We start from the raw sequence: 27,940 nt of genomic DNA, 5'->3' as shown, positions 1-27,940 counted from the left end.
GAGAGTAAGTCAAAAGTGAAGTTTATTCACCAAGTGTAGCATTGCAATAACAACAACAATAATAATAATAATTTATACTTTTTTCCCCAGTATTGCCCATTACTTTCTTTGTCGTCTGGTAAATATTTACTACTGAAAACTTTATTTAGAAAAGAAATCTGAAAATCAAACAGACATAAATAAAGGTTCCCATTTTTTTAAAACAACGAATAAACCATGATGAGCAAGTAATTTGAAACCTATTTTCAGCTAAACTTCTTAACAGTATAACCTTGCACAATATTATATGTTGGGTAACATTATAACTTCAATTGTACAGCAGCTCTCAAAAAACTAAATTGCTAATACAATTGTGACATCCACAAAATAAGCTATAGTCAACAGGAGGTGCATTCTCTTTTTGGTCTGATTGGATTCATATTACTACAAACACAACTTTCTCACATGACTGCATTTACTGGACAGCAGATGTGAAGGAAAGGAACATGTAAACCTACTGCAGACAGGAATGAATAAGGTAAGGGGTCACACTTGCTTTTGTTTGATTTTTTTAGGTTTTACAATACATCTATTGACAACTGGTCCCAATCTACACGACTGAGTCCCGATGTGTAATTAGGGGGAAGGTCACAGGCTATTACAAATCCACTTCTTTTAACTAAAAGCCTAAAAAAGTGATAACCCGTAGTAATGTTACTTTGTTCATGTGTCTAAATAAATATCAAATTTTTTCAATCTGTTACAGGATTGTTCTCTACTGTAAGATTGTAGCATTTGACAATGTTAATTGCAGTGTGATATTTAGTTGTTTTTTCACAGCAAAATTGACAGTGCTTTGGTACACACGTTTGATAAAGAAAGATTTCAACAAATTAAAATAAAAAGAGCAGCTAACAACAATATTTTAGGAAGGATACTATAAAAATTAAAGAATAAAAAAAGCACATTAAATGTTTTCAAATATTGGATATCTATTCGAAGCACCAGTGTTTTTTGATATTAAAACCTGAAAAGCTAATTGAATCTTGCGACTCGTGTAGTTACAGTGCAACTAAAACCAATGTCACAGAGGGGAACACAGCAAATCACCTTCTCAAAAAGGCTGTTTCTCCCCCGAAAACAACCCGCTCAAGTTATTCTCCACCCCTAGAGAGGTTTAGTCATGCTCGATTTAAGAAAATAAGACCAGTCTAGGTCTTTTTGCATATCATTTTCATAACTTACTATTTTATAGAATTTGTTAAGCCTTATATATTATATTAATAAACATATAATCTCTCTCTATATATGATCTAGTGTATAATATTTATGTGCAATAATACATATATGTACACACACGTGAGTTAATTTAGCACTCACACACACACTGAGTAATGGGAAAGAGAACATGGCTATTTTAAGCAGAAACACAGTAGGACTTACAGACATGCTTCTGTTTTAGACTCACTGTTTTGTAATGCTTTGAGTTTAGGACCCCTGTTATAAATGAAGCTCACATTTAAATGTTAACTATGAGAATTATGGCATCTCAAAAACCTAAAGTCACCACCATGGGTTATTGATTTTGCAAACCAGGCCAGAATCACAAAATCAATGACGTCTCTCCGCTGAAGCCCCCTTCCTGTAGTGCTATACATTCACTTGCCATGTGCTTGAATCTTTTATTTTGCATGGTTGTTGATTGGAAGACCTCTGATGTTAAGAGAACGGTGTTGCCCCCTTATGGTCATTATCCCTCCTTCATTTGGTAAGTTTCTAATGGGTTAAAAGTGAGGGTTTGGTTTGTGGCGGGAGTCACTCTCTCTCACTGAACGGGATCTCGTGCCATCACAGTCATGGGTGAATGCTTACTGAGTTCAACAGGACATGAGCTGGAGACGTCTGTCATTGGGCTTCCTCCACAGCAGGGGGCAGCATGCCCGTTTCTTGTAAGTGGTTGCGCAGCATATTGAAGATGCCGAGTTGCTGCTCTGGTTGCAGGACAAGCAACTGCTGTAAAACCTTACTGGGGTTCGGCCCCCTGGGGAAAAGAAGAAGAAAAAAAATGACAAAAAATTTAGTCAAACATGATTCCTGTGTGCACATCTCTGGGATTACAGGAATACCAAACATGGAAGTTCTGATGTTGAAATCAAAATGCTAAATAATAGTTATTTTTGCAATGTATCAGAAGTGAAAACATCTGTTTTTGAATTTAAACCTTTTATGCTTTTTTGAAATAATATATAGAAGGTGACCTGCTCTAACATTTCCTCATTCCATAGTGCAACAACAAGCCCAACAATGGACATAAGAAAAATAATATAATAACAACATACAGTAAACTATCAAATAATATGATGTTAATAGTAAATAGAATAAAATAGAAACTAGTTCATGTAAAATTATACAATATATACTGAAGCTGTACAACAGACAAAAATAATATAAATAAAATAAAATAAAATATGAAGATGCACAAGTCTCAGTAGATTTCCTTGATTTGAATGATCTCGCTTGTGACACCTAAATTAGGAAGGGTCAGACTAGCTGTCATAGTTTGACATAAACCATGTATTATGTTGAAGGGAATTATAAATTAACAGCCTCACTGATGAGTAAATCTAATTTATTTATTGGCCAAAGCCCATGTTTACACTCATTTTGCATTTTGGATCATGTGTCTAATTCTAATTGAAATAATTATTTTTTCTTTATACTTTCAGTAGCATCTATTTTATGGATTTTGATTGGTAATATTCTTTAAGGTCATTGCACACTGAGTGCATAATTTTCGTGTGCATTTTTCAGTTTTTTTGTATTCGCCATCCTTTCCTCCATGCATTCTACGGATGCGAAAACGCAGAAAATCGATCCTGATCTGAATTTTTTTATAACGGACAAAAGTTTCGGAGGCAGTGTGTAAATGTGATTGACACAACGTGAGGTTGTATTTATTTTTTATGTGCGAAAATTTCAGACTCGGTGTGCAATGACTTTTAGAAAGGATGAAGTGTAACCAAATAAGTTGAGGTCACCTAACTTCCTCACCTGATAAAACTTGCTATGTAAACATGAACGAACGTTGCCATCAGATACTGACAGTCAAAACGATCCATTATTCCACCATGACCAGGAATGGTGTCCGCAAAATCCTACAAAATAACAAAATCATAAGCTCACAGTGTAAAGGTCACTCCAAGCGCATAAAGACCGTAAAATACAAATTCAAGGGTTTATGTGTGACTTCTGCTGAAAGTGAACCAACTTTAATCTTGAAAGCTCGTTTGAAGCCACTGGCAAAGAATCCACCAAATGGTCCGATCAGAGAGCCGAACGTAGAGAGCGCAATACTGTGGATCTGAAATGGGTAAAGATTCACCGTTTTCTGCAGACACAAGAAAGACATAGGCATCATTATCAGCCAATACTACCTTGTTAAAAAACAAACCTCTCAATTATTATATATTAAGCAGAGCTTTATTAGGCATGTAGTTTCGGTCCTGTACTCACCCATCTAACTGCATTCTGCACCACTGCAGGAAGTGTGTATTCCTGTATCATGAAGAGATTCGATGGCTCACACTCCACTGCAAAGCGGTTTGTCTCACTGTTGTATTCCACTGGACAAACAAAGTACTGGTACTGGGATAGCAGGTACGCAAACTGGAACAGGAGGGAGACATTAAGGTTTTAGTTGTCACACAATACCATGAGGGTTATGGGGTAATATAACGGTTGATGGTGTTGCTTGAAGGTAGGGTGAGCATACAACATGTCCTGGGTAGGATTTCTAAATTGCCTAAAATGGCTATGTTTTCACATTGTTTTCATACATGCTGAAGGTAAGGACTGAAATGTAGTTTGACCAATAGCGTGCAGGCATTGTATATAATCAACCAATCAAGGTGTATGACAAAGTGGAATCTACAGAGAACGGTCTGCAAAGCAATGCAAGTACATGTACATATAATGTATGGAGACCGCGTAGAGAATGCCAAAAGCCACACATTTTAGGCCGTTTAGAAATCCTGAAAAGAAAAGGAAAAAGATCCTCAAAGGTCTAATGGTGACTTACAAAGAAGCTGAAGACCACTGTTGCAAAGAATCCCCCAATGAATCCTTCCCAGGTCTTCTTTGGGGAGAGCTGGAAAAGAGAGCAAAGAGGTTTGAGATAAGATCATTTTCATGCACAATGCATTCAATTATGGAAATTTACTCATCAGTTCAGAAAACGGAGGGATGGAGAATGTTTATCAGAAATGTTTAGTGCTGTGAGGAAAGGTTCACCTTAATCAGTGGAGTTCTTCCAAAAAAGAAGCCAAATAGGTAGGCCATGATGTCATTACAGATCACAATAGAGATAGGAACAATAAACCTAGAGAACAAATTACAGTTTTATTTTACAAACACATACTGTAGGAGAGAAGAAATTGCAGTGAACAACAATACAAAGAAAAACGGGAGAGAAGAAAGTTTCAATTTGTTTCATTTACGTCAGTGAATTATTTTAAAGAATTAGAATGTACATTTTTAATAAAGTTAACAAAAAAAATGAGCGTTTCTGCTCTCCCTTGAGTAACAAGTTATCAAGTGGAGCATCAGGAAACACAGGAATGCAGCTTGAGAAACTCAAGTAGGAGTGAGGCGAAACCTCAGACAGGTCTGTCAGGTCAGGTGGGCTTACCAGATCATTCCCTCAAACAGGTTCTGAATAACCAGATGTGACTGAGTCACCACAATCAACAAGGTCACATGGGTCCAAGCAAACTGGAATGGCAAGCACAAACAAACACACACACACACACATACAATGGCCATCCACACAGACACACACAAACACAGAGTGAACGGTTGAAATGTTATCCGCTCACTCAATGATAATGCAAAGCGTGTTATGGCACATATCCAAACAATAATTGTTTTTCTCTAATGTTAATTCAGAAGTCTGTACTAAGACTATAAAATTAAGCACAAATAGACATAAACATTCTAAATGTTTGACTACTAAATGCTCAAGCAATGTTTAATTTGTCAGTTTTCATGTTCAGTTCATGTGGAATGGGTGTGACCACACTCACAAAGAAAATCACATTTAGCTGACATCAAAGGTTGAAGTAAAGTAAGTCGCAGTTCGAGGCTATTATTAGAGATTCTGTACAACTGTAGCTGGACTCAACCCAACAGCTCAACACTCAGGTTTCTGGTTAATAAATAACCAAAAATTTACATCAAGACTAAGTTTGCATGTCTTGAAGGAAATATCAGTGCTAGCAAGGCAGCAGCTTAAATTGAGGTTTTAAGGGTTGGGCCACTAAAAAGCAGAATCAGACACTAATTGTGGGCATCACCATTTCCATTACATTTTGAATGGTGAAAATTCTAAAATTAGAACTTTTCTTTAGCAAAGATGCATTAAATTGATTAAAAGTGACAGTACTGATATTTAATAAGTTACTAATTATATCTATTTCAAATTTATATGCACTTCTTTTGAAAAAAAAGAACTCTGAAAAATGTATCACTGATTCAACAAAAATATTAAGCAGTTATGACTGTTTTCAGCTTTGTCATCATCACAGGAATACATTTTATTTTAAAATAGAAAACTGATTTTTTTTATTGTAATGATATTTCAAAATATTATTCAAATTAATGATCAAATGAATGCAGCTTTGGTGAGCATACGAGACTTTCAAAAACATTGAAAAATTGTACTGACCTTGAACGTGTGAACATTGTTGTGTATAATTTAAAAAAGGATACCAAAACTAAAATTCTCTACATATAATATACACATAATCCTAAAATTATCTACACTGCAAAATCTGAATCAAGTCTGTATGCTAAAGGGTCATGAAAACCCACATTTCAGCACTAGACCAGAATAAAAAGAATTAAAGTGCTGCCTTGCATACACTGTAAATATATGCCATGCAATGACTCATTTAAACATTATTTGCAATACTTTCACAATGAACAGTGCATCTAAATGTGAACTCTCTATACAGAAATATAACATTAAAAATGATAATATGACATATTATGACATGGGACTATTGAGTATCCAAAGGTCCAACACATGATATTGCACATGACTGTGAATGAAATGGACAGTTTAGTTCTGGCTGACATATAAATGACTGATACACACCATATAAAACTGCAGGCGGTACTGTTTCTTCACTAAACTCAGTACAAACATGCAGAAACCTGTAAAAAGCAAATAACATGCGGTTAATTTCCTACAATACAGAAGAAATTATAAACCTTATCACTGTTTACTGTATCATTCTGATTTCCATTTAAAGAAATGGATTTTGGAAATCTTTCATATCACTGTTATGACAGCAGCACACATCATTATAGGATATTTTGTTTTTGTACATTCTAGAAACAAAATTCTAGAGCAAACGCACGGGGTTATGTCTTATACGGTATATTCTGATTTATATGTGATGATGATAATGACCATTAAGATGACTGGAGAGAGAGCAAGTTTTAGTGAGATGAAATGAGCGCAGAGGGAAAGATCTGCAACAGCTGCCAGCATGCTGTGCATTTATGGCCATAACAGAGGCACATGAACACACATCTACTGTACATCTACTTTCGCAGCAGCGTCTTTGTCATGGCCATGAGCTGGTCCGAACTCATGATGTTTGATACAAATTTGTGGAGTTCATGCAGTTTGAGTGATGCTGTCATTAAAGCAAAAGGGCAACACATCAAATATTAAAACATTCTGAAATTCATGTTTATTTTGTTTATTCAGATTTTCACGCTAAACATTTTTGACACTCAAGGTTGTGCTATATCTATGCTACCATTCAAAAGTCTGGGGTTGGTAAGATTTTTGAATGTTTCTGAAAGAAGTGCCTTATGATCACCAAGGCTGCATTTCTTAGATTAAAAATACAGTAAATCAGTTGCGGAATATTATTAAAATGAATATTGCCAAAATATATTTTAATTGAAAATAGCTAAGCTGTTTACTCCAGTATTCAGTGTTGCATGATTCTTCAGAAATCATTCTAATATGCTGATTTGGAGCTCGAGAAATGTTTCTTCTTATTATCACAGTTAAAAATGGTTCTGTATCTTCATACTTTTGTGGAATTTTTTTTTTTTCAGAATTGATGAAAATGTTCAGAAGAACAGTATTTGAAATAGAAATTATTTGTAACATTATGAATGTCTTTACTGTCACTTTTGGTCAAGGTATGTGTGCTTGCTAAATAAAAAAACCTTTCAACAGTAGCATAGCTGCAGGTGAATAGCTTATTGGCACAGAGCAACAGCATATTTATATAATTAAAGCATAAAAGCATACGTCAAAGTGACCAAGCATACAATCAACTTGAATACCATTCGATATATATATAAGATCTATAAACAATATATAAACTATGCTATAAAGCTAAGTGTGCACTGAGGGCTTTTGACATAGGTCCTAGAGTCATAAAAGTTTCAGTGGAGTGTTTAATGCGAGTTGTCAGTTACACTCACCTGCTAAATATACTGCAAAAGAAATAAACCGATGATAACGCACAAGGAACTGCAAAGGTTCCTCCCTTTGGACGAGTGCGCCAAAATAATCAGCCACTGTCTCACCATAAAAGAAGTAGTTCACACAAATCAAGAAGTACCTGAAATATAAGGTGCATTTGTGTCAAGACGATTTGAGGGATAGAAATGTATTTGATGGAAACAATACATGGCCCCTTTCAGTTGCTTGGTTGTCATCTTGTTTTGTTTGGACAAAGCCTGCAGGAGGGGTTTACTTTATTCTAGGTTCCAACATGGAAGTGCACTTTGCTCAAGTCCAGTTAATCACTACTTTATCTATGACAAAAGGTAACTGGTAAAATGTGAGAGAGTGGGTGTGTGTTTGTTTGCAGTTGAGTGTGTGTACATGAATGTAAAGTACATGAATCAGAGTGTAGGGGGAAGGGTGGAGAGATAAGGGGTGAAAGGAAAGCTTTAAATGGTACTTAGACAGCATTTCACTTACCAGCTAAGAGTCCTAAACCATGGTAGATCATAGGAATGGTAAACTCTGTAGCCAATGGTTATAATTTCATGAAAACACTTGATCTGAATACCCATAACCTATATAAAAAAAGATTACAAAAAAGTAAGCTGTAATAAAAAAAGTATGTTGTAAGAGCTGAACACATTCAAAAAGCATTTTTGCTATTTATGTCAAACATCTAGTTAAAACGGTAGGCGTTTTAGTGGTATTTTTATACTATGTCAAGTCAGATAGGGTTATAAATCAGTTAAATGTCAGTATGTGGCCCAAAGGGTTTGTAGGAGGACAGATTAAATGTTACGTAAATGCTTTCTATAGTAACCACAAATGTTGGCTAGCCAGTGGTCAAGTGTGTTTGTTTTGGTAATTGTGTTTGCACAGTACATATATGATTGTACTCACACTTACCACTAATATAAGCATAATGGGTCCCAAATAGATGATGAGAAAGAAGCCAATGATCATTGTCATTGACAATATACCTCTTATCCACCAGTTCTTCCACCTGTTGAGATAAAAAATAAAAATAAAAAATAAATCTATTTGAATGCAGACAAAAAGAAAACTACAGTTTTGCAAGAAACCTGTCCAGACAGTTAAAGATGTTGTACAAGAAAATACACTTATAAGTGCTGGCAAATCCCTGCTGTTAAGGGTATAGATGACATTTTCCCTTTGTGTTTACTTGGAAATGTGCTAAAAGCCCGTGAAAGAGGTGGAAATGAAGCTGTGTGATATGTTTAACTGATGACCCAGTGATTTCCCCATTGTTGAAACGTAGGCGTGTTTAACTGAATGAAATAGCTCGAGCAGAATGATCTACTGTATAACAAAACAATGATAATGATTTCAGTTTGATTTAAGCTTCAGTGTTGAACATTCAAGATGTATTTATGATATTCTGCACTTTGGGAGAACAAAACTGATGGGATAGATTTATGCCAATGGTGCCATAAATGTAATGGGGCTCCGTGAGAGATGTGAATTCTTAGTTTTCTGCCCCACAGTGTAATAAACTGTTTGCAGGTGCCACAACTCATGCAAGCCACTTAAAAGAATGGGAGGGAATTTGTCAATGGAAAGAAAGAGAACGGGAGGGACAGTGGAAACAAAGTGCATCATCATCACAAAATGTGGTGGGTAGCCAGGCGCCGGCATTCAGGCATGTCATTGGACCAGCGCCTCTGTGGTCTTTTAAAGAGGCTGCAGCAAATCCCACCAACAGAACAGCAAAATTGACAAGGATTAGGATTGTTGCTAATAAAGATCCTGTTTAATCTCTTTGAGGGCCCATTTCCCTTTTGACCGACCCCTAACCTCATCTGCATATCAAATATCACTAGAGCAGGGGTGTCCAAACTACAGCCCGCGGGCCATCTGCGGCCCGCTATCACTCCTGTGGCGGCCCGTGAGGGATTAAAAATAAATAAGAATCTGCAGAGGTGGGCAAACTACGGGCGTTTTCATCCAGTCCGTGAGGCAGTTGTTCCAATATGCAATATCAGTAAAATCTAATAGATGGCGCTGTAGCCTGTAGTGCAGTATATAACCACTGATTTACACCATGATTTACACCATCCCACCGCTGCGACGCGGCCACCGGAGCTGATCGCGCCCACTCCAGTCGATCCGCGGCAAGTTTCAGAAGCGGCTCTCCACGCGGCTTCACTAAAGAGAGGCGTCTAGCCTATTTTTTGATGGACGCCGTGTTCAAGCCGCACAGCGAATACAAAATAAGAAGTCAAAATAGCTATATACACTACAAAACTGGCACAATAGTAAATAAGTTACATGTTTTAAAAATGGGAAAGTGTTCATTTGTTTTGAAAAATGCCTTGTATTGGAACTGTTTTAAAAATGCTTAAAAGACTATCCAGTATCAAAACAAATGTTATCCTCCTGCTCATGGTACTGTAATTTTGTGGGGAAATCATGGAAATAATTTGACATTTTATGTTGCAAAGATATGATTTCTTCTTCTGTTTCCCACACACATTTTTATGAAAATGGATATAGTACTGTTTTTTCTGGATTACAAATCGCGTTTTTTCATCCGAAACGTGCTGTAATTTCCAAGGTGACTTATATAAAGCAATCAAGGTCAAGCGCAAAGCGTGCTCATCAGGATTGGTGATGAATGAGAAAAGGCAAGTGAGTTTAAATTGTGCATATTCCAGCAACCACGCCGCTAGTTTCAGTTTCGCTTTAAATATTTAAGGCTGGGCGTTTATAATATACGTTTATGGTGAATGCCACTATAATTTGTGTTTGTTTTTTACTTATTTTTTCGTTCTTTTTTCTATTCTGAACACTGCTAAATTTACAGGACTTTTTGTGGCGTGTAGGGAATATAAAAACATTTTCTAATGTTTGTAAACGTTTAGTTTATTTTACATTATTTCTGAATGAAATGATAAAATGTGTCTTATACATAGACTTGTACACCAATACAACTCATCTGTGTCAAAGTGCTCATAAAAATAGGTAGAGATGGTACAAGAAAAGAACTGCCATGTATGTACAAGTACACATACAGTACAGTAGTAAGTGAGTGTCAATTTAGAATAAAAAAAAAATAAATCAAAGCTTCATTTGTCAAACATATTATGTGGCCCCTCACTTAATGTGGAAAATATGATGTGGCCCTCGAGTCAAAAAGTTTGTCCACCCCTGCACTAGAGTCTGTCTTATTGATCAAAATTAAAAGTGAATAGCGGAGCAATACACTGTGCTGTAAGGTTAAGTGTCAGTTTTCAAAGATTAACCAGATCAATTTTTACAAGGAACTGATTTTACTAAAAAATCCTTCATGTGCAGAAAGGGTTGTTTTTAGAGAATATTAGTGTACAGGTTTCCTATTTTCCCAGCGCAAACAGGTTGAACCCGTTTGTGATACATCAGAGACTCATAGTTGCCAATGTGGGGCCAAAACATCCATACAGGTACATAATGCTGACATAAATAGTTTGGGGAGTTGCTCGTGAGCTCAGTGTCATTGGGCACCTAGAAGACAAGCCCTCCAGGGCTTTGTTGAGACACTGTGGAGTGTTATCTGTGGAAGGTGGCACGTCTGGTGTGTCCGCTTTGGAGTCACCCTCCATTTCTCCTTCCCCCTCACCGGGAAAAGCGAACTTGTCATCTCCATCTGCCTCCTGCAGAGTGTAAACACACACGGAAAAAAATAAACTAGATAATTAATGCACTGATTTCAAGGCCGATAATTATATACACTTAACAACAATTTTACATTGCATTTTATGACAAAAATTTTTAATTTGGTATTGTTGTGCGGTTGCTAAGGTGTGTGTTTTGTTTTAAATAGGGGTGTTTTAACTGGTCTCTGTCAAACTAAACATATACGTTTTGTTAATCATCTTATACGTTTGATTATCATCACAAATGAATATAACTTTTATGAATTTTGAAGCCTAAATACAATCACCAGAAGCAAAGGGATGATGGAACTAGAAGTGATATAGCCTTATGTGATATATCAGTGGTATGGTTTTTGTCTAGAAAAATACATTATCCCTGCAGCACTCTGCATGTTGCAACTCCCATTCATAGCAATATGAGTGAACCATCTACAGTCTTTCTTTTTTTTGGAATATTATGCAAACACACTCCAAGAAACACTTCGAAAAACAATGAATTAGGTGAGAGAACCACCAGACACTTGGACGGAGACTCAAAACAAAATGCACAATTCACAATGTCATAATTTAGTAGTCTTTGCAATCACCCTACAAATGCAGCCCTTCATGGAAATCACAGATTTACCAGTCAAAGTAATAGAGAGCGACGGTGGATAGGATATTAGCCAGCATGACTCATGCAAATGCTAGACAAATGCCTCGGAGGAAAATCAATCGGGCTTGAGGACACGGCACCCGAGTAGGTGCGGTACAGTAGACTGAAGAAACCTGTCTGCTCGAAGCAAGGTAAAAAGAGGCTGCTTTCTCATCTTTCACTGTTGTGTTGGCAAGCACAACACAGCAACACGATGGTTGGGGGGGGGGGGGGGGGGGGGGTACTAAAAGAGGAAAAGTTGAACCAATATATCATCATAACAGCTTGTGGTTATGATTTAATGACTAACATGTTCACAAAGACTGAGTTACTTACTGAAATGTATCATGTCTCATGTAATCGCTCTAACAGTGTTTCAAGCACCAGTTTATAGCATTAGTTGAGAGAGAAGAAAAATTCAAATGTCCTGTACTGGATAGATATCCAAATTAGTTGATTTATCACTGAATCAAGATCAGAACTAAATCAAGAGCTTGTGAATCAGAATCAAATCTATTATTGAAATCTGTGTCAATACCCAGCCTGGTATCAGTGAACATATAATGTTCACTGATAACATCATTATAGGGAAATATTACTGGCTTGGTCATTGCTAGTTTGTAAGCCTCTACATGTGGTTTCAGCAGCAGCCCACATCCTGGAAAGCCTGATGTGTAATTGTCTCATAATCTGTAATCTGGATTTAAATGCTGTTCAATCTACCATTGCGATCACGGAGCGGTTCACAAAGTAGCTGATCTGCCTTTCAGACCGAAAATCGAAATATTGCAAGCTAAAGAAACAAATCTTAACTGCAGCTTGTTTTACAGCACCAAAACGTAAAAAAAGGCCACAGCAAACAAGCTACATGCTGATAAATTAATATGTAATACTGTGTAGACGTAATGCTCGTCTACGGCCTACAAACTTTCTAAATCAATAACATTACCTACTTCTATAACAAAGGTTATTTCACATATTCCATGCACTGTAAATTGTTTTGGCTTGAACTGTCTGGCACATGCATAAATATGAATTTCAGAAACCAACTAAAGTCGGTGGTTCATGAGCAGAATAAGATCTGAATGTGCTACAGACTTTATGCCAGGCAAGAGTCTGGCTCCTGTGAGACTACGCTGGCTTTGTTATTCATAGATTTTGTGGATTTTGTGCTGTTTCTTTCAAACCCCTTACTGACAACCAAATTTGGCAATGTATGAGCAAGGTGAACATTGTAAAATTTCCTAAATTAGCCAATGGACGAAAGCCTTTGGACCATGACTGTAAGCAGCTGTGCTGAGGAAGTAATCGGGAGCAAGTGTTGAGCAGGGAGGTCACTCATATCTGAAACAAGCCTCAGATTAAGGCTGGTAAAAGAAACCCTCTGCTAACTTTTTAATGAGGACACACTCAAGCCCCCAGAAAACATTCATGGAAATGTACAGATCTGAGCAACACTCATTCCAGCTATCAGCTACATCAGTGTAGTCCAACTACATTTTATGCAATGTGACAATTAAATGGTTATTTTCGAAAAGGAAACAGAAGGCAACAAACACTGCAACATTATCCCCTTCATACTCTGCCAGTACAATAATAGACAGATGAGAAGAGAGTGTTTCCTAACGCTACAGATGAGTAGACCTATTATTAGACTGAGGGTTTCACTAAATGGTAGCCTAGTAGCATTCTGCAGTCCATTCAAGAAAAAGAATCAGTGTTTATGAATGAGCGCTGATATATTTCCAAAATTTAAATGACACTCAACAGTCAATAGGACACAACAGCTCTTAAAACCTAATAGTCAATCAGCCAGTTCAAACAAGATATTTTACATTCACATGATGCACACTTATAATGCTAGTTCAGGTTTCTTGCATCAGATCATATGATTTTCTTTAAGTATCCAATTTCAACTTTTTGGCATGATAAAACTACATTAGTCTACAAAATGAACCCATGTAATAATATGCATGATTTTATAATAATAATAATAACTTATTAATAATAATAATAATAACTTAATTATTATTATTATTATAATAATAATAATAATGTTCAATATATTTATTAATATTAAATTAATACTATAAATCCATGACATTCCCTTTAGAAGAGAGAGAAATGGCTGTGTTTGTGTCCTTGAGAGCTGTGTGCTCCACACATGTATCCTACTGCCTATAAAAGTCCTGGAAGTGAACGGATAAGAAGACTAGCCTGCTGATTAGCTGCTCCATAAATGAGACTACACTAATCCCTGAGAGAGAAAGAGGGAAAAGCCCCAGTCCAGCTCCATCCCAAAAGGCCTAGCGCACACCAAAACACAAAGGCATAAAGACTGCAGCCAGCAGTCACCGCATCTCTCATTCAGTTTCTACCTGCAGAGCCGGTATCTGTAACAGGACGTGCAGAGATCATATAACAATGAACAGTGGAAATGTCAAAAAACCTGCCAAATCATCACTTCAGCAGCCTATTAAATCCTCTCTAAAGTGCTTCAAGAGTGAAAATAAAGTGTCAGTAAAGGACCATATCCTCTGTGGACTTTTTCCTGGGGATGACAACTTGGCCCAGTTTTCACTGTCGCCTTAAATGCTTTACAGCAGTGGCAAAAAAACAGGCTGATCAGGAATTCGTACTGTTGCAGCAAATACCAAAATGGACACACTCATGGCTGATGTCAAAAGTGAATGGAGGAGAGTGGATGCAGCAGTGTTGCTTACTGTATTCTGTGCTAAATAGTCCACTGTTGCATTATGGCAGAAAAATACCAGCACAGTTGCTCACCAGTGTATGTTCATATAAAAACACCTGCACTGCATTTGAATTTTGAAACATGCAGTGCTCAGTTCATTCAACAAAGTATAAGCCTTTTGGAAAATCTATTTGTGGCGGTCAGTTTTGAAATTGATATTGTGATGAGCCGCCACAAATAAATCAATGTATGGGAAACACTGGTCATTGCTATAAGTTAAATGGCGATAATTATAACAAAAATAAAATAGTTCACACATATTACACAGCTTGCTGCTGCTCATAACTAATTAAGAGTGCACTGGCCATGAGCGAAGAGATCAGACACACACCAAAGTCCCTTTCAAGGAAAGTCCGTTCACTCGGCTGCCATATTTGCAACGCCTCCAGGCAGCTCAAACAAGACCAAGTTCTATCTAAATGAATGGAGGAATCCTGAAATCTCAAAAACTGCTCGCTGAACTCGCAATTAAATTACATATTTCAAAATCAGCAACAAAATCTGAAATGAGATGCCCTATGAATGTTGTTTCTTATGCTGAAATAGCGTTTAAAAAGCTTATTTTCCAGACTAGACCAGCCAATGTGCATGTGTCGCAGTCCTACTCCACCCCGCCTCCTACGCCAGAGACCGCGGTTCGATTCCCGCTCGGAGCGGGGTGGAGTAGGACCGCGACATTGGTCTGCAGAGTTAACAAAGCATTGCTGTGGAAATGGTTTATTCTCTTACTGAATCAGAGAAACCCTATTTACACACGCTGTCTCCACTGTGCAGACCACCCAGGCAAGATCACACATGCGTAGCTCCAACACACTTATGACTGTGCATGCGCATCAGCTGGTCCAGCCTCAGGTTTATATGGGAACCGGGAGCTTCTAACGGCCGCTGCAGTGACGCAATCACTTTACCAATCAACGACTGGCTCTTTCATTTAGAAGGTGGGACTATCCCACCATATTGCGCGTTGCAGATTCTCCCATTCATAAATATAGGAGTGAACCGCCTTTGCATTTCTATAATCTTTGCCCACTGTAATGCCTTGTGGAGAAAAGGGACACAAACACAAGATAATTGCAGGCGAGCACATTCCTAAGGAACTTCTCCTCCCAGCATCTGCAAGTCATAGAAAAGTTAATACATGATCAATCTGCATTTGACTGGCTGGCCAATTTCCTGCCCTAAATCTCCTTATCTCAGGAGACCTCTAAAAACCAGGAGAAATTTGAGGGATAAATCTGGATGTATTCCAGAACAGGACTTCACTGTGGCTTTTTATCACTTAAAACTAGGGGTCGACCGATTATCAACCTGGCCGATTATTGCCACCGATATTAAGCATTTTTATGATAATCGGCATCGGTCATATTCAAAACCGATGTGCCGATAAAATTATTTAATTTTGAAACGCGCTATTTGGCTCTGATGCAGCCTGTCGGAACTCACCACTCTGTGGCCTAGAGCAGTCTCCACCCACCGCGCATCTGATGTGTTGAGTCAGGAGTCCGACCAATCAACGTGGAAGACTAAAGGCACTCACACCGAAAGCGCTTGCTAACTGGTGCTGCTTCATCACGCATCAGTTCTCTCTCAAAGGCAGCAGCAGACGTTGCTCAAGTTGCAATAAATTACAATCCACCACACTGAAGTTGTAAAAACCTAAATTTTATCTATTTATGGTTTCCGAGATGGGGGTAACGCAGGGGGAATCGCGGAATCCAGTCATATAAATAGCATTTACTGTATAACGCGGAGTCACGAAATTAGTCAAAGTTTGGATGAATTAATCAAAAGTAGGTCAGTACACTTAAATCGACTCATGATATGGACTATCTGTAAACATTAAGCTGCAAAAAGACTTTAAATATGAATTCTGCATGTTCGGCGTGTCTCTGTATATGTGAATGGCACAGACGTGCGGTTTTGACACACACACACACACACACACACACACACACTGAAGTGCGCGACGCTCGCGGTGTATTCCGCATCTGCCATGTCACTAAATGAGGACATAAATATATGAACATCATCCCCAGAACTGCTCTGAGAGTTACTTCATGAGCATTTGACTGTTTCGTTTGAGTAAAACGATCGTCATATCATAAATAGGCTACAGAAACTTAAGAGGTCCTCATGGCAACCCGTCAAAATAAACGTTCGGTTTATTTACTAATACTACAATTATTACAACTTTTGTTTAAAAGAACAATCACACAATACGCTATTTCTTCCATGTTTTAATTTTAATAGTAAACACATTTGTTTGCCAAAAAATAGAGTTCAACTCTCATTTGATTAAAAGATAAATTAAATTAATGTTTTATGCCTTCATTTGCACTGCTCTGTAAATGAAAACTAATGGAAATTACTGTCACATAGGCCAAGACTAAGATACTGTCACATGGGCCAAGACTAAGATACTGTCACATAGGCCAAGATTAAGATACTGTCACATAGGCCAAGACTAAGATACTGTCACATAGGCCAAGACTAAGATACTGTCACATAGGCCAAGATTAGGATGACGGAAATTGGGACATTTCAATTATCTATTGAACCAAGTGAGCCTATAACAAGCTATTAGTGTTATAGTTTCATTAAAATAGTTGCGGTCTTCTTCACAACTTCTACAATGGAGCTATGAAGACAATTAAATTACTTACACATTATATACATTGCGCTTTTTAAATTAATCAACTGATGTGCATTAGATGATGAATTGAATAGTCACCTCTTGTAGGTTATGATTTAGTCAACCGAAAATAATTAATGAAGAATTATGAGAGGTTATGCTATTACACATACATTTCTAACATGCAAATTATTGAAGCCAAATACTTACATCTCCCCAAGCTGTTTAGCTTTAGTATTTAGTATTCATAGGCTTAATCATGAAGCATACAGTGGCCCCACTTTTAACTCTCTCTTTATACATTACCCTTATTGTAGATGGATGCATGGAGGAAGACAAGAGTAAGAAGTGCAACCAACACTAGGGAAGGCCGGTTTTGTCAGAGCCCTTGTTATTCTTAATTTTGACATTCATTTTCATTTTGACACCAGACATATATATCGGTTCAATATATCGGTTATCGGTCTACTTGGTCTGTAATAATCGGTATCGGCATCGGCCCTGAAAAACACACATCGGTCGACCCCTACTTAAAACATAATTCAACCAAGAACAGTACAAAGACCTTTGTATCTGGAAATGTTCCAGCGACGGACCCTCCCGGAATCTCCTGACCAATGCAGAATTCAATGATGCTATCAACAAGGGAAGACTGTTTCACGAGAAGAAGTCCGAATGTTGAAACTCTGCAGATGCACGCCCAAATTGACTTCCTGACCTCCCGTTCTTCTCCCGCATTCCACGGGAGCGCTTGTTCTCTCCTTTAGCAGAACAAAGACTCAAACTTTTATAAAGGGTTCCAAAAGGACAAATAATAATTACTGCTGCTATGAAAAGCAATATATACAATATATGGACAATAGATATTAAAGTCGTATTTTAGGTCATTTATAAGCTTGCGGTGCATTGGAACCTATGGTATTTTTGTAATCTTTTGACGCATAACTTGTCCCTGTAAACAGATCACTAGTGTTTAGTTTCATATGCTTGGTGTGATATTGGCAAAGTGTGAGTTACTCCATCTCACGCAGCCTCAGAGAGGAGAGATTCTCTGGTACAGTCTTCCACAACAACGCTTAGCTGCCCGCAGATGCACCTGCCTATAAATCAACCTAATTTGCAGCACAATCGGCCAATGCCGATTAATTAAAAAAATGTCAAAAAATCGGCCCGATTAATCGGCTGGCTGATAAATCGGTCGACCTCTAAGTAGAAATTTCCTGCAGGAGATTTTACCAGCAAAACTAGTTGATCAGCTAGCAATTAGTATTAGTATTTTTTAATAATATCAATGACACAAAATAACAAAAAATGTCCACATAACATGATCACATCTACACTGCCAGGCCTAAACCCAATTGTGTAATTCTAAATCACAGAAAGTTTGTGATTATAATAGGTGCTGAGTAACCAGCTTTCTGTGGTAAATTGCAGAAGTAGGCCATGACCAGGGGAAGAGAGCGAATCCATCTCTGAGGCCAGGCAGCAGGACGTTCTGCGCAGAGGTTATGATGGTCCACTGAACTCCAAAGACTGCTGAGGTAGTACATTGAGCAGAGAACCACACGAAAGCCCAGAGAGACTGAGGCTAATGATGCTTCTCTCAATGAGAGGAAAAGAAAAGTTATTAACTGAAAACCACAAAACTGAGCTCTGTAGATAACCTCAATCATCAGTGAGAGTGCAGGGCTGTAAATACTGCTTGTTACTATAAGTGATGGAGAGACTGACCTTGAGAGAACTGGCTGAGGGGCTCTAGATGAACAGTCAAAGCTCTGCCCTGAGACATCATAGTCTTTTAAGGTCAGTGGTCTCCAGGACAAAAACACAATGTTCCTTCTGAGCCTTAGCGTTTTTTTTTGACTAAATTTGCCACATTTATTTTCATTAAAAGAACAAACCAGATACAGAATTATCTGTGAATAAGCAAAAGTATTTCTACATAACCAATGCTGAATATGCTTGAGTCAGCAGTCTTGGTCACATCATTTTAAGATTTATGTGGAATATTATTTTTAAGTAAAATAATAATTGTATTTTTTTAATATGGTCATTAATCATTTTATTCATTGTTATATTATTATTATATTTTTTATTTTATTCATATATGTATTATATTTAATTTTATTCATATTATTTATTTATTTTTAAATAATATATATATATATATATATATATATATATATATATATATATATATATATATATATATATATATATATATATATATATATATATATATATATATATATATATATATATATATATATAAAAAATAAATTATTAAAATTATTCTTTTTAAAATATACTATTTTACTTAATTATGCCACCAATCTGGTTTATGTCAAGTTTTGGGGTTAAGACCCAAGATGCTCTTGGCTCTGCTGTCAAATGCTGGTCCCCTAATTTTACTTGTAGGGAACTTTTCCAGGAGAAACAACATATGACAGCTCTATGGTCCTCATAACACAGTTCAAAAGTGCAAAGACAAGACAGCCTTCATGCACAGATCTCCTTCAAAAGCCTTGTGTGTGACTACAACATTTGTAATTACGGAGTCATGAGTTCAAATGATCGATTTTCAAGATGCCCGCTGTATACTCCCCTCAACGTTTCCATACTGTGGCCAAGTGATTTGTTGTCACATGTGATCTACGCCAACGCTCAGCTCTCAACAACACTACATCATTTCCAAAGAAAACTGTATGGCTCTATTCAATCAGATACAGATACACTATATATACAGGATTTGTAAACAGATTCTGTTACGTTAGACATTCTAAAATCAAAGCACATGTGTCTAGAGTATTCATAAAAACAAAATAATTGATTACAGATAGCAAAACGCTGACATTGAACACTTTCACCATTTGAACTAAAGCACCTTCTTTCAATCATTTCTTCCTTATAATGACTAATAATACACTTCACTGACACAGAGCTGACCCAAAACTTATCTTTCAGCTCTTAAATAAATATTTCCCAATATAACGAACATATACAGTGGTGTGAAAAAGTGTTGGCCCCCTTGCTGATTTTTTTTATTTTGTTTTGCATGTTTGTCACACTTTAATGTTTCAGGTCATCAAACAAATTTAAATATTAAATCAAAGATAACACAAGTAAACACAACATGCAGTTTTTAAATGAAGGGGTTTTTTTTATGAAGGGAAAACTAAATCCAAACCCACATGGCCCTGTGTGAAAAAGGTAAGGATCAGAAAGTAGTTTGGTAGCTAGTGAGGAAGAAGGGGATGGAACAAATAAGGTCATAAATGAATTTAGGGTAATATTAAAATTTAAAGAAGCTGTAGGAGTTTCAGGAGTAAATCCGTTGGCGTTTACAAACTAATTGAGGAAATTTGTAGGCGAGATAGCATTTGCAAAAGCGCTACAAGATGGTGCTTTAATGATAGCATGCATGAATGAAGAGCAGAAAAACAAAGCTATTAAACTAAAAACAGTGGGAAAGCAGTCGGTGATGAGCTTTAAGATGGTAGGACAGACGTCGAGGGTGTTTGGTGTGATAAGTGGAGTTCCGGTAGGAGTTAATATGGAGGAATTAAAAAAGAATCTAGATGGAGGAAAGGTCATTGATGCAGTCCGTTTAAAGATGAATAGAGAAGGAAAAAGAGTAGATAGTTTGTCAGTGCGTCTAAAGTTTGAAGGGAAAGAATTGCCAGATCGGATTAAGATGGGTTTTATCAGCTACCCGATAAGGTAATATATAGCCCCTCCGTTGAGGTGTTATAATTGCCAGAGGTATGGGCATACCGTGTCAGTATGTAAAGCTAAAATGAGGTGTGCACGATGTGGAGGGGAGCATGAATTTTGGAAGTGTGATGAAGGAGTTGGTTTGAAATGTTGCAATTGTGGAGGAAGGCATAATGCAGCATATGGTGGCTGTGAGGTGAGGAAAAGGGCAGTAGAGGTACAACAGGAGAAAGTAAAAAAAGTGAAGGTAGTAAGCGCTAGGAATAAGCCAAGTGGGACAGAAAGAATGGTGTATGAAAAGAGAAGTGAAGACATAGGAAAAAATGGAGAGGGAGGAATAACAGAAGATACAATGATGGTAAATAAAAAAGATTTTGTGCTTTTTATGGTCGAGGTAATTAACTATACTGCCCAAACAGAAAGAAGAACAGAAAAGATACAAATAATTATCAAGGCAGCAGAAAGATTTCTAGAGATGAAGGGTTTGAAGTGTGAAGACATTAGGAAGAGTCTCAATACAGAGTCTCAGTAAAGCCAGGACTCAGGAGGTATGGGTTGGATAGCAGGTTTATGTTAATTGTCTTACAATGGAATGCTGGAAGCCTTTGTGCAAATTGTCAATAGTTTAAAAGATATATTAGTCAAATGAAGGAAAAGCCAGAGGTTATATGTATACAAGAGTCATGGCTAAATTCTAGGTTAGATTTTGTGTTAAAGGGGTATGTAAGTGTGAGAAGAGATAGGGAAGATGGTAAAGGTGGAGGTTGTGTTACGTTTATAAAAGAAGGAATGCCTTATAGAGTTTTGGAGAAAGGGGTGACTATGGAGTATATAGTTGTAGAAATATGGTCTGGATTGAAGAATTTTGTCATAATAAACTTTCATAATCCGTGTAAAAGACTGGCACAAAATAATATGGAAGAAATAAAAGGATTACGTGGAGAAAGAGTAATATGGTGCGGTGATTTTAATGCTCATAATACTTTATGGGGTGGATTATCAACAGATACAAATTGATTAATTATTGAAGAGATGATAGAAAGGAAAAACTTGGTTTGCATAAATGATGGAAGTTACACGTGTTTGGATGTAAATACAGGTAGGGAATCTGCAATAGATCTAACATTTGTTTCAGATTCGCTGGGTGGAATAATAAATTGGGAGGTTTTAAGGAATTGTACAATTGGGAGTGATCATTTTCCTATAATTAGTTCTATTGTAAATAATGTGGTAAGAAATGTTAATCAAGGAAATATAGGAAAGTGGAAGTTTGAGAAAGCTGAAATCTGAAAAATTAAAAATCTTGTGTGAGGAAGGATTGCAACTGATAAAGGTGAATGAAGATATAGGAATTGAGAGGATATATACAGAGGTAGTGTCAGCAACTCATAATGGAGCAAGTGAATGCATTCCAAAAAGTACAGGAAAGAGAGTGGGAAAAATAGTTCCATGGTGGAATGAGAACTGTTCAATAGCAGTTAGAAGTAAAAGGAAGGCATTCAAAAAACTGAAGAGGACTCACAACTGGCAAAATATGATGATATATAAGAAAACACAGGCAGAAACTAGGAAAATAATAAAGGAAGAGAAGAAAGAGTATTGGAGAATGTTTTGTGAAGAAATTGGGAAAAATACTCCAGTTGAGGAAGTGTGGAGTATGATTAAAAAGATGAGTGGAATTAGGAGGGAATATAATTATCCAGTGTTAAATTTACATTTACATTTATGCATTTAGCAGACGCTTCTATCCAAAGCGACTTACATTGCATTCAAGTTACAGTTTATACATTTTTATCAGCTCTTGCTTTCCCTGGGAATCGAACCCATGATCTTAGCGTTGCTAGTGCCATGCTCTACTATTTGAGCTACAGGAAAGCGGTTAAATATTGGGGAAGAAATCGCAGTAAGTGATAAAGAAAAAGGAGAAATGTTCAGGAAAGAATTTTCAGAAGTTAATAGCTCAGATAACCTAACTTCACATTTATGTAAATTAATGGAAAAAATTATTACGGACCGATTGATGTATAATATGGAGAAAAATAACTTCTCTCCATATCAAAGTGGTTTTAGATGTGGAAGAGGAACATAGGATTCAATTATCAAATTAGAATCAGATATTAGGAAAGCTTTGATCAATAAAGAAACAATAATAGCAGTTTTCTTCGATGTTGAGAAAGCTTATGATATGTTATGGAAAGAAGGTTTGCTAATCAAATTAGATCAAATAGGAATAGGTGGAAGAATATATAATTGGATTAAAGAGTTTTTAATTGAAAGAAATATTAAAGTAAAGGTTGGAGATTATATTTCGAGGAAGGGAAATATTGAGAAGGGTACTCCGCAAGGAAGTAGTGTCATAAGTCCCTTGTTATTTATAATTATGATTAATGATATATTTGCGACAACAGGGGAAAATATAAATAAATCTTTGTTTGCAGATGATGGAGCTTTGTGGCTTAGAGGTAGGAATGTTGAGTATATTGTTAATAAAATGCAAACAGTTTTAATAAATATTGAAAAATGGTCTTATAAATGGGGTTTAAATTTTCTGTAGATAAAACTAAATATATTTTCTTTACAAATAAAAGTATATTTTTAAAGCTAAAATTATATAACAAAGAGTTAGAACAAGTTAAAGTGATAAGGTTTCTAGGTATGTGGTATGATGCAAAGGTTACATGGAATAATCACATAAGTAAGATGGAGGAAAAATTTAAAAATATTTTGAATGTAATGAGGTGTTTACTGGACGCGAGTGGGGAGCTGACAGATTGGCATTAAAAACTATTTATTCAACAATGATTAGAGCAATACTAGACTATGGATGTATGGTATATGGTTCAGCAGCTAAGTCACAGTTAGGAAAATTAGAAAAAATTCAATCACAAGCTTTGAGAATTTGTTGTGGAGCTTATCCTTCCTCCCCAGTTCCAGCGTTACAGGTGGAGATGGGGGAAATGCCGGTTCACTTAAGGAGGAAACAACTGATATTGACGTATTGGGCAAGCTTAAAAGGCCAACAGGATAATCATCCAATAAAAGGTTTACTTGAGACTTGTTGGGAGCATGGAAAAAGGAAAGTTAATAGTTTTGGATGGATCATTGATCATTGAAGAGTTAGTACGGGAGATGGAACTAAATGAGTACAGAGTTATTCCAACGGTGATTTTACCAACGATACCTTTATGGATTTTACCACAACCAAAAATTTATTTATTCTTATTGGAAGCAAGACAATATAAAGATCAGCAGTTACTAGAGGCAGAATTCACAAAACAATATATTGGGATTAATTATGAACAGTATGTTCACGTTTTTACAGATGCATCTAAGAATCCACAGAATGGTCAGGTGGGAGTAGCGTATGTTATTCCAAGGTTGAAAGTGTCAGGAGGGAAAAGAATATCAAATCATGTGTCAGTGTTTACAGGAGAGTTGCTAGCAATTTTGATAGCAATGAATAAATATATGAAACAGGGATAAACAAAACATTAGTATGCTCAGATTCAAGTTCAGCTTTATTATGCCTGGAAGCTCAACAGTCTGAAACTAGACAAGATATTGTTTTGGAGATCCTGCAGTTATTATATATGTTGCAGCAGATGAATAGGATGGTTCAGTTCTTGTGGGTTCCGGCACATATAGGAGTGGCAGGGAATGAGGAAACAGATCAATTAGCTAAACAAGTAATGACAAAGGAAAATATAGATATGCAAATTCTGTATAGTAAAGCTGAACTTAAGTCAATAATTAAAAAGGGGATAAATAAAAATTGGCAATTTTTTTGGGATAATGAGTTAAAAGGCAGGCATCTACATTCAGTACAACCAATGGTAGGTAGAGGAAGGTATTCAAGAGGGAGAAGGAAGGAAGATTGTGTTCTTTCAAGACTAAGGTTAGGACATACAGGACTTAAGTCAACATTGCACATAATAGGGAAACATCCAACAGGACTGTGTGATTGGTGTGAAGTCAGAGAAACTGTAGAACATGTACTTATTCAGTGTAATGGATATATGGAGGAGAGAAGAAAGCTAATCGATGAACTTCAAAAGAATGGTGAGCAGCAGTTAACGTTAAAAGAGATTTTGAATCCAGTAGGAAGTGATAGTTTAATACAATTTCTAAAACGAACTCCGTTAATTCATAGAATATAGATTATTAGTATTAATATTATGCAGCAAGCAATATTATGACGCAGCAAGTCTCTGATCTATCGCTACAGTAGATGGTGATTCTGAGCCACCAATAAAAAATGAATAAGAAGACGACAAAGTGAAGTAGACCAAAAGATCCTCAAAAGCTACACATGTTGAGATCTAAAGAAATTCAGGAACAAATGAGAAAGAAAGTAATTGAGATCTATCAGTCTGGAAAAGGTTATAAAGCCATTTCTAAAGCTTTGGGACTCCAGCGAACCACAGTGAGAGCCATTATCCACAAATGGCGAAAACATGGAACAGTGGTGAACCTTCCCAGCAGTGGCCGGCCGACCAAAATTACCCCAAGAGCGCAGCAATGACTCATCCAAGAGGTCACAAAAGACCCCACAACAACATCTAAAGAACTGCAGGCCTCACTTGCCTCAGTTAAGGTCAGTGTTCATGACTCCACCATAAGAAAGAGACTGGGCAAAAATGGCCTGCATGGCAGAGTTCCAAGACGAAAACCGCTGCTGAGCAAAAAGAACATACAGGCTCGTCTCAGTTTTGCCAGAAAACATCTTGATGATCCCCAAGACTTTTGGGAAAATACTGTGGACTGACGAGACAAAAGTTGAACTTTTTGGAAGGTGTGTGTCCCATTACATCTGGCGTAAAAGTAACACAGCATTTCAGAAAAAGAACATCATACCAACAGTCAAATATGGTGGTGGTAGTGTGATGGTCTGGGGCTGTTTTGCTGCTTCAGGACCTGGAAGACTTGTTGTGATAAATGCAACCATGAATTCAGCTGTCTACCAAAAAATCCTGAAGGACAATGTCTGGCCATCTGTTCGTGACCTCAAGCTGAAGCGAACTTGGGTTCTGCAGCAGGACAATGATCCAAAACACACCAGCAAATCCACCTCTGAATGGCTGAAGAAAAACAAACTGAAGACTTTGGAGTGGCCTAGTCAAAGTCCTGACCTGAATCCTATTGAGATGCTGTGGCATGACCTTAAAAAGGCGTTTCATGCTCGAAAACCCTCCAATGTGGCTGAATTCCAACAATTCTGCCAAGATGAGTGGGCCAAAATTCCTCCACAGCGCTGTAACAGACTCATTGCAAGTTATCGCAAACGCTTCATTGCAGTTGTTGCTGCTAAGGGTGCCCCAACCAGTTATTAGATTTAGGGGGCAAGCACTTTTTCACACAGGGCCATGTGGGTTTGGATTTTGTTTTCCCTTCATAATAAAAAACTTCATTCAAAAACTGCATGTTGTGTTTACTTGTGTTAATTTTGATTAATATTTAAATTTGTTTGATGATCTGAAACATTAAAGTGTGACAAACATGCAAAAAAATAAAAAAAATCAGGAAGGGGGCCAACACTTTTTCACACCACTGTACTTATAAAACTGAATTGTTTTTTTCCGCTCAAGATGTGCCTAATGATGAGTTTACTATACTGCAAAAACACTCTGGAGCTCTAGTCATGTCACAATGTACTGTAACAAGTTCAGTGGCACACAATATGTTTCACAATAAATGAATATTATTTGAAAGGGTTGCCATAATAAAATGCTTATAGCAGGATAATGTTAAATTTCTCTGATATATAGGCCTAACTGAATGCTGAAAGAGCAATAATTCACCCTAATAATTCACCCCAAATGAGCAATAATTCACCCCAAAATGAAAAATATCACAACTCACTCTAATCTTCTTCCAAACCTGGTCAATTTTTTTCCACAAAAAGGAATGTTGATGATAGTCTCTATTCACTTTCAGTGTACAGAAAGAACCAACGAAAATGAATGGAGACCGAGAATGCCATTCTACCAACTTCTTTTGTGCTCCACAGCAGAAAGTCTTACTCGTGTGGAACAACATGAGGGCGATAAATTGATGGCAGTTTTCATTTTTGGGTGAACTATTTCCTCAAATACTTGGTTTCTGAACTCTAATTCAAATGACAAAACAGCTCTGTATGACACACACCACCTGACTCTGATAGCTGGGTGTCTCAAACCATATTGAGCTGCCTACCTAGACAAAACGTATCTATATGAGATACTCATTCAAAATACTCAGAACGTTCCAGACGCGTCTCCCAAAAATGCTGTCTAGGTAGGCAGCTCAATAGGTTTTGCGACACTGACACTATGGCTTTGCAGTGTGTTTGGCTCAGCAACTTCATGAGGTAACGTTAACCGACAGTTTAAAGATGAAATAAATTAAAGGGACAGACCCCGAGCACAAAAGTCGTCATATACAATCCTAATATCGCCTTAAACAAGTTGTTTTTGTGTAATATATTCTCAGGCTGAAGCGGTCTGACTGGTTGCTCGCTAGCTGCTTAGCTAGAAGGTCATTCGCAGTCAACTGAGAGAAATAAAGCCTCTCGAATGAGCGTGTGCTATATAAATTACCTTGTCACTGATGTTTTCAGTGCTGTCAGGGTCTCCTCCTCCTCCTCGCCGTCTCAGCTCCGTCATTTTTGGCTTATTTCAGTCTAAATAATGCATAGATATCGTCCACTTTAAAATAAAGCAGAGCGGGGTTCAAGGTAATCCGTTTAATTTAACCAACTGCGACCATCGAAGTGTCTCCGGCGGCAGGTGGAGGGACAGACAGTCTGCGTGCATTTGTTTATGCCCGCGGATCTGCTGCTGTTTTGTTAGTTAAGTGAGAGACCAACCCCTCTCTCTCTCTCTCTCTCTCTCTCTCTCTCTCTCTCTCTCGCTCTCTCTCTCTCTCTCTCTCTCTCTCTCTCTCTCTCTCTCTCTCTCTCTCACTCAAATTCAAATTCAAATTCAAATGAGGTTTATTGGCATGACTTGCACAGTATTACCAAAGCATTGTCCATTACATGAATAAGGAACAAACAATT

General features: G+C 37.1%; 1 protein-coding gene across 1 annotated transcript; it reads right to left on the bottom strand.

Annotated features, from left to right (window-relative positions):
* Positions 1-27,753, bottom strand: LOC306870717 (phosphatidate cytidylyltransferase 1-like). Its single transcript, XM_079418146.1, has 14 exons — positions 27,480-27,753; positions 11,018-11,166; positions 8,423-8,519; positions 7,994-8,091; positions 7,489-7,628; positions 6,134-6,192; positions 4,667-4,749; positions 4,270-4,357; positions 4,058-4,126; positions 3,493-3,645; positions 3,248-3,367; positions 3,031-3,134; positions 349-2,020; positions 1-305 (listed from the first exon to the last, which is right to left on the bottom strand). The coding sequence occupies exons 1-13, from the start codon at positions 27,543-27,545 to the stop codon at positions 1,885-1,887; spliced, it is 1,362 nt and encodes a 453-aa protein (XP_079274272.1). The 5' UTR covers positions 27,546-27,753; the 3' UTR covers positions 1-305; positions 349-1,884.
* Between the last annotated feature and the right edge of the window lie 187 nt (positions 27,754-27,940).

Source organism: Barbus barbus, assembly GCF_936440315.1.
Source record: "Barbus barbus genome assembly, chromosome: 6".
Classification (NCBI taxonomy): Eukaryota; Metazoa; Chordata; class Actinopteri; order Cypriniformes; family Cyprinidae; genus Barbus; species Barbus barbus.
The sequence above is the reverse complement of the archived record's forward strand: the minus strand, read 5'-3'. Positions and strand labels throughout refer to the sequence as shown.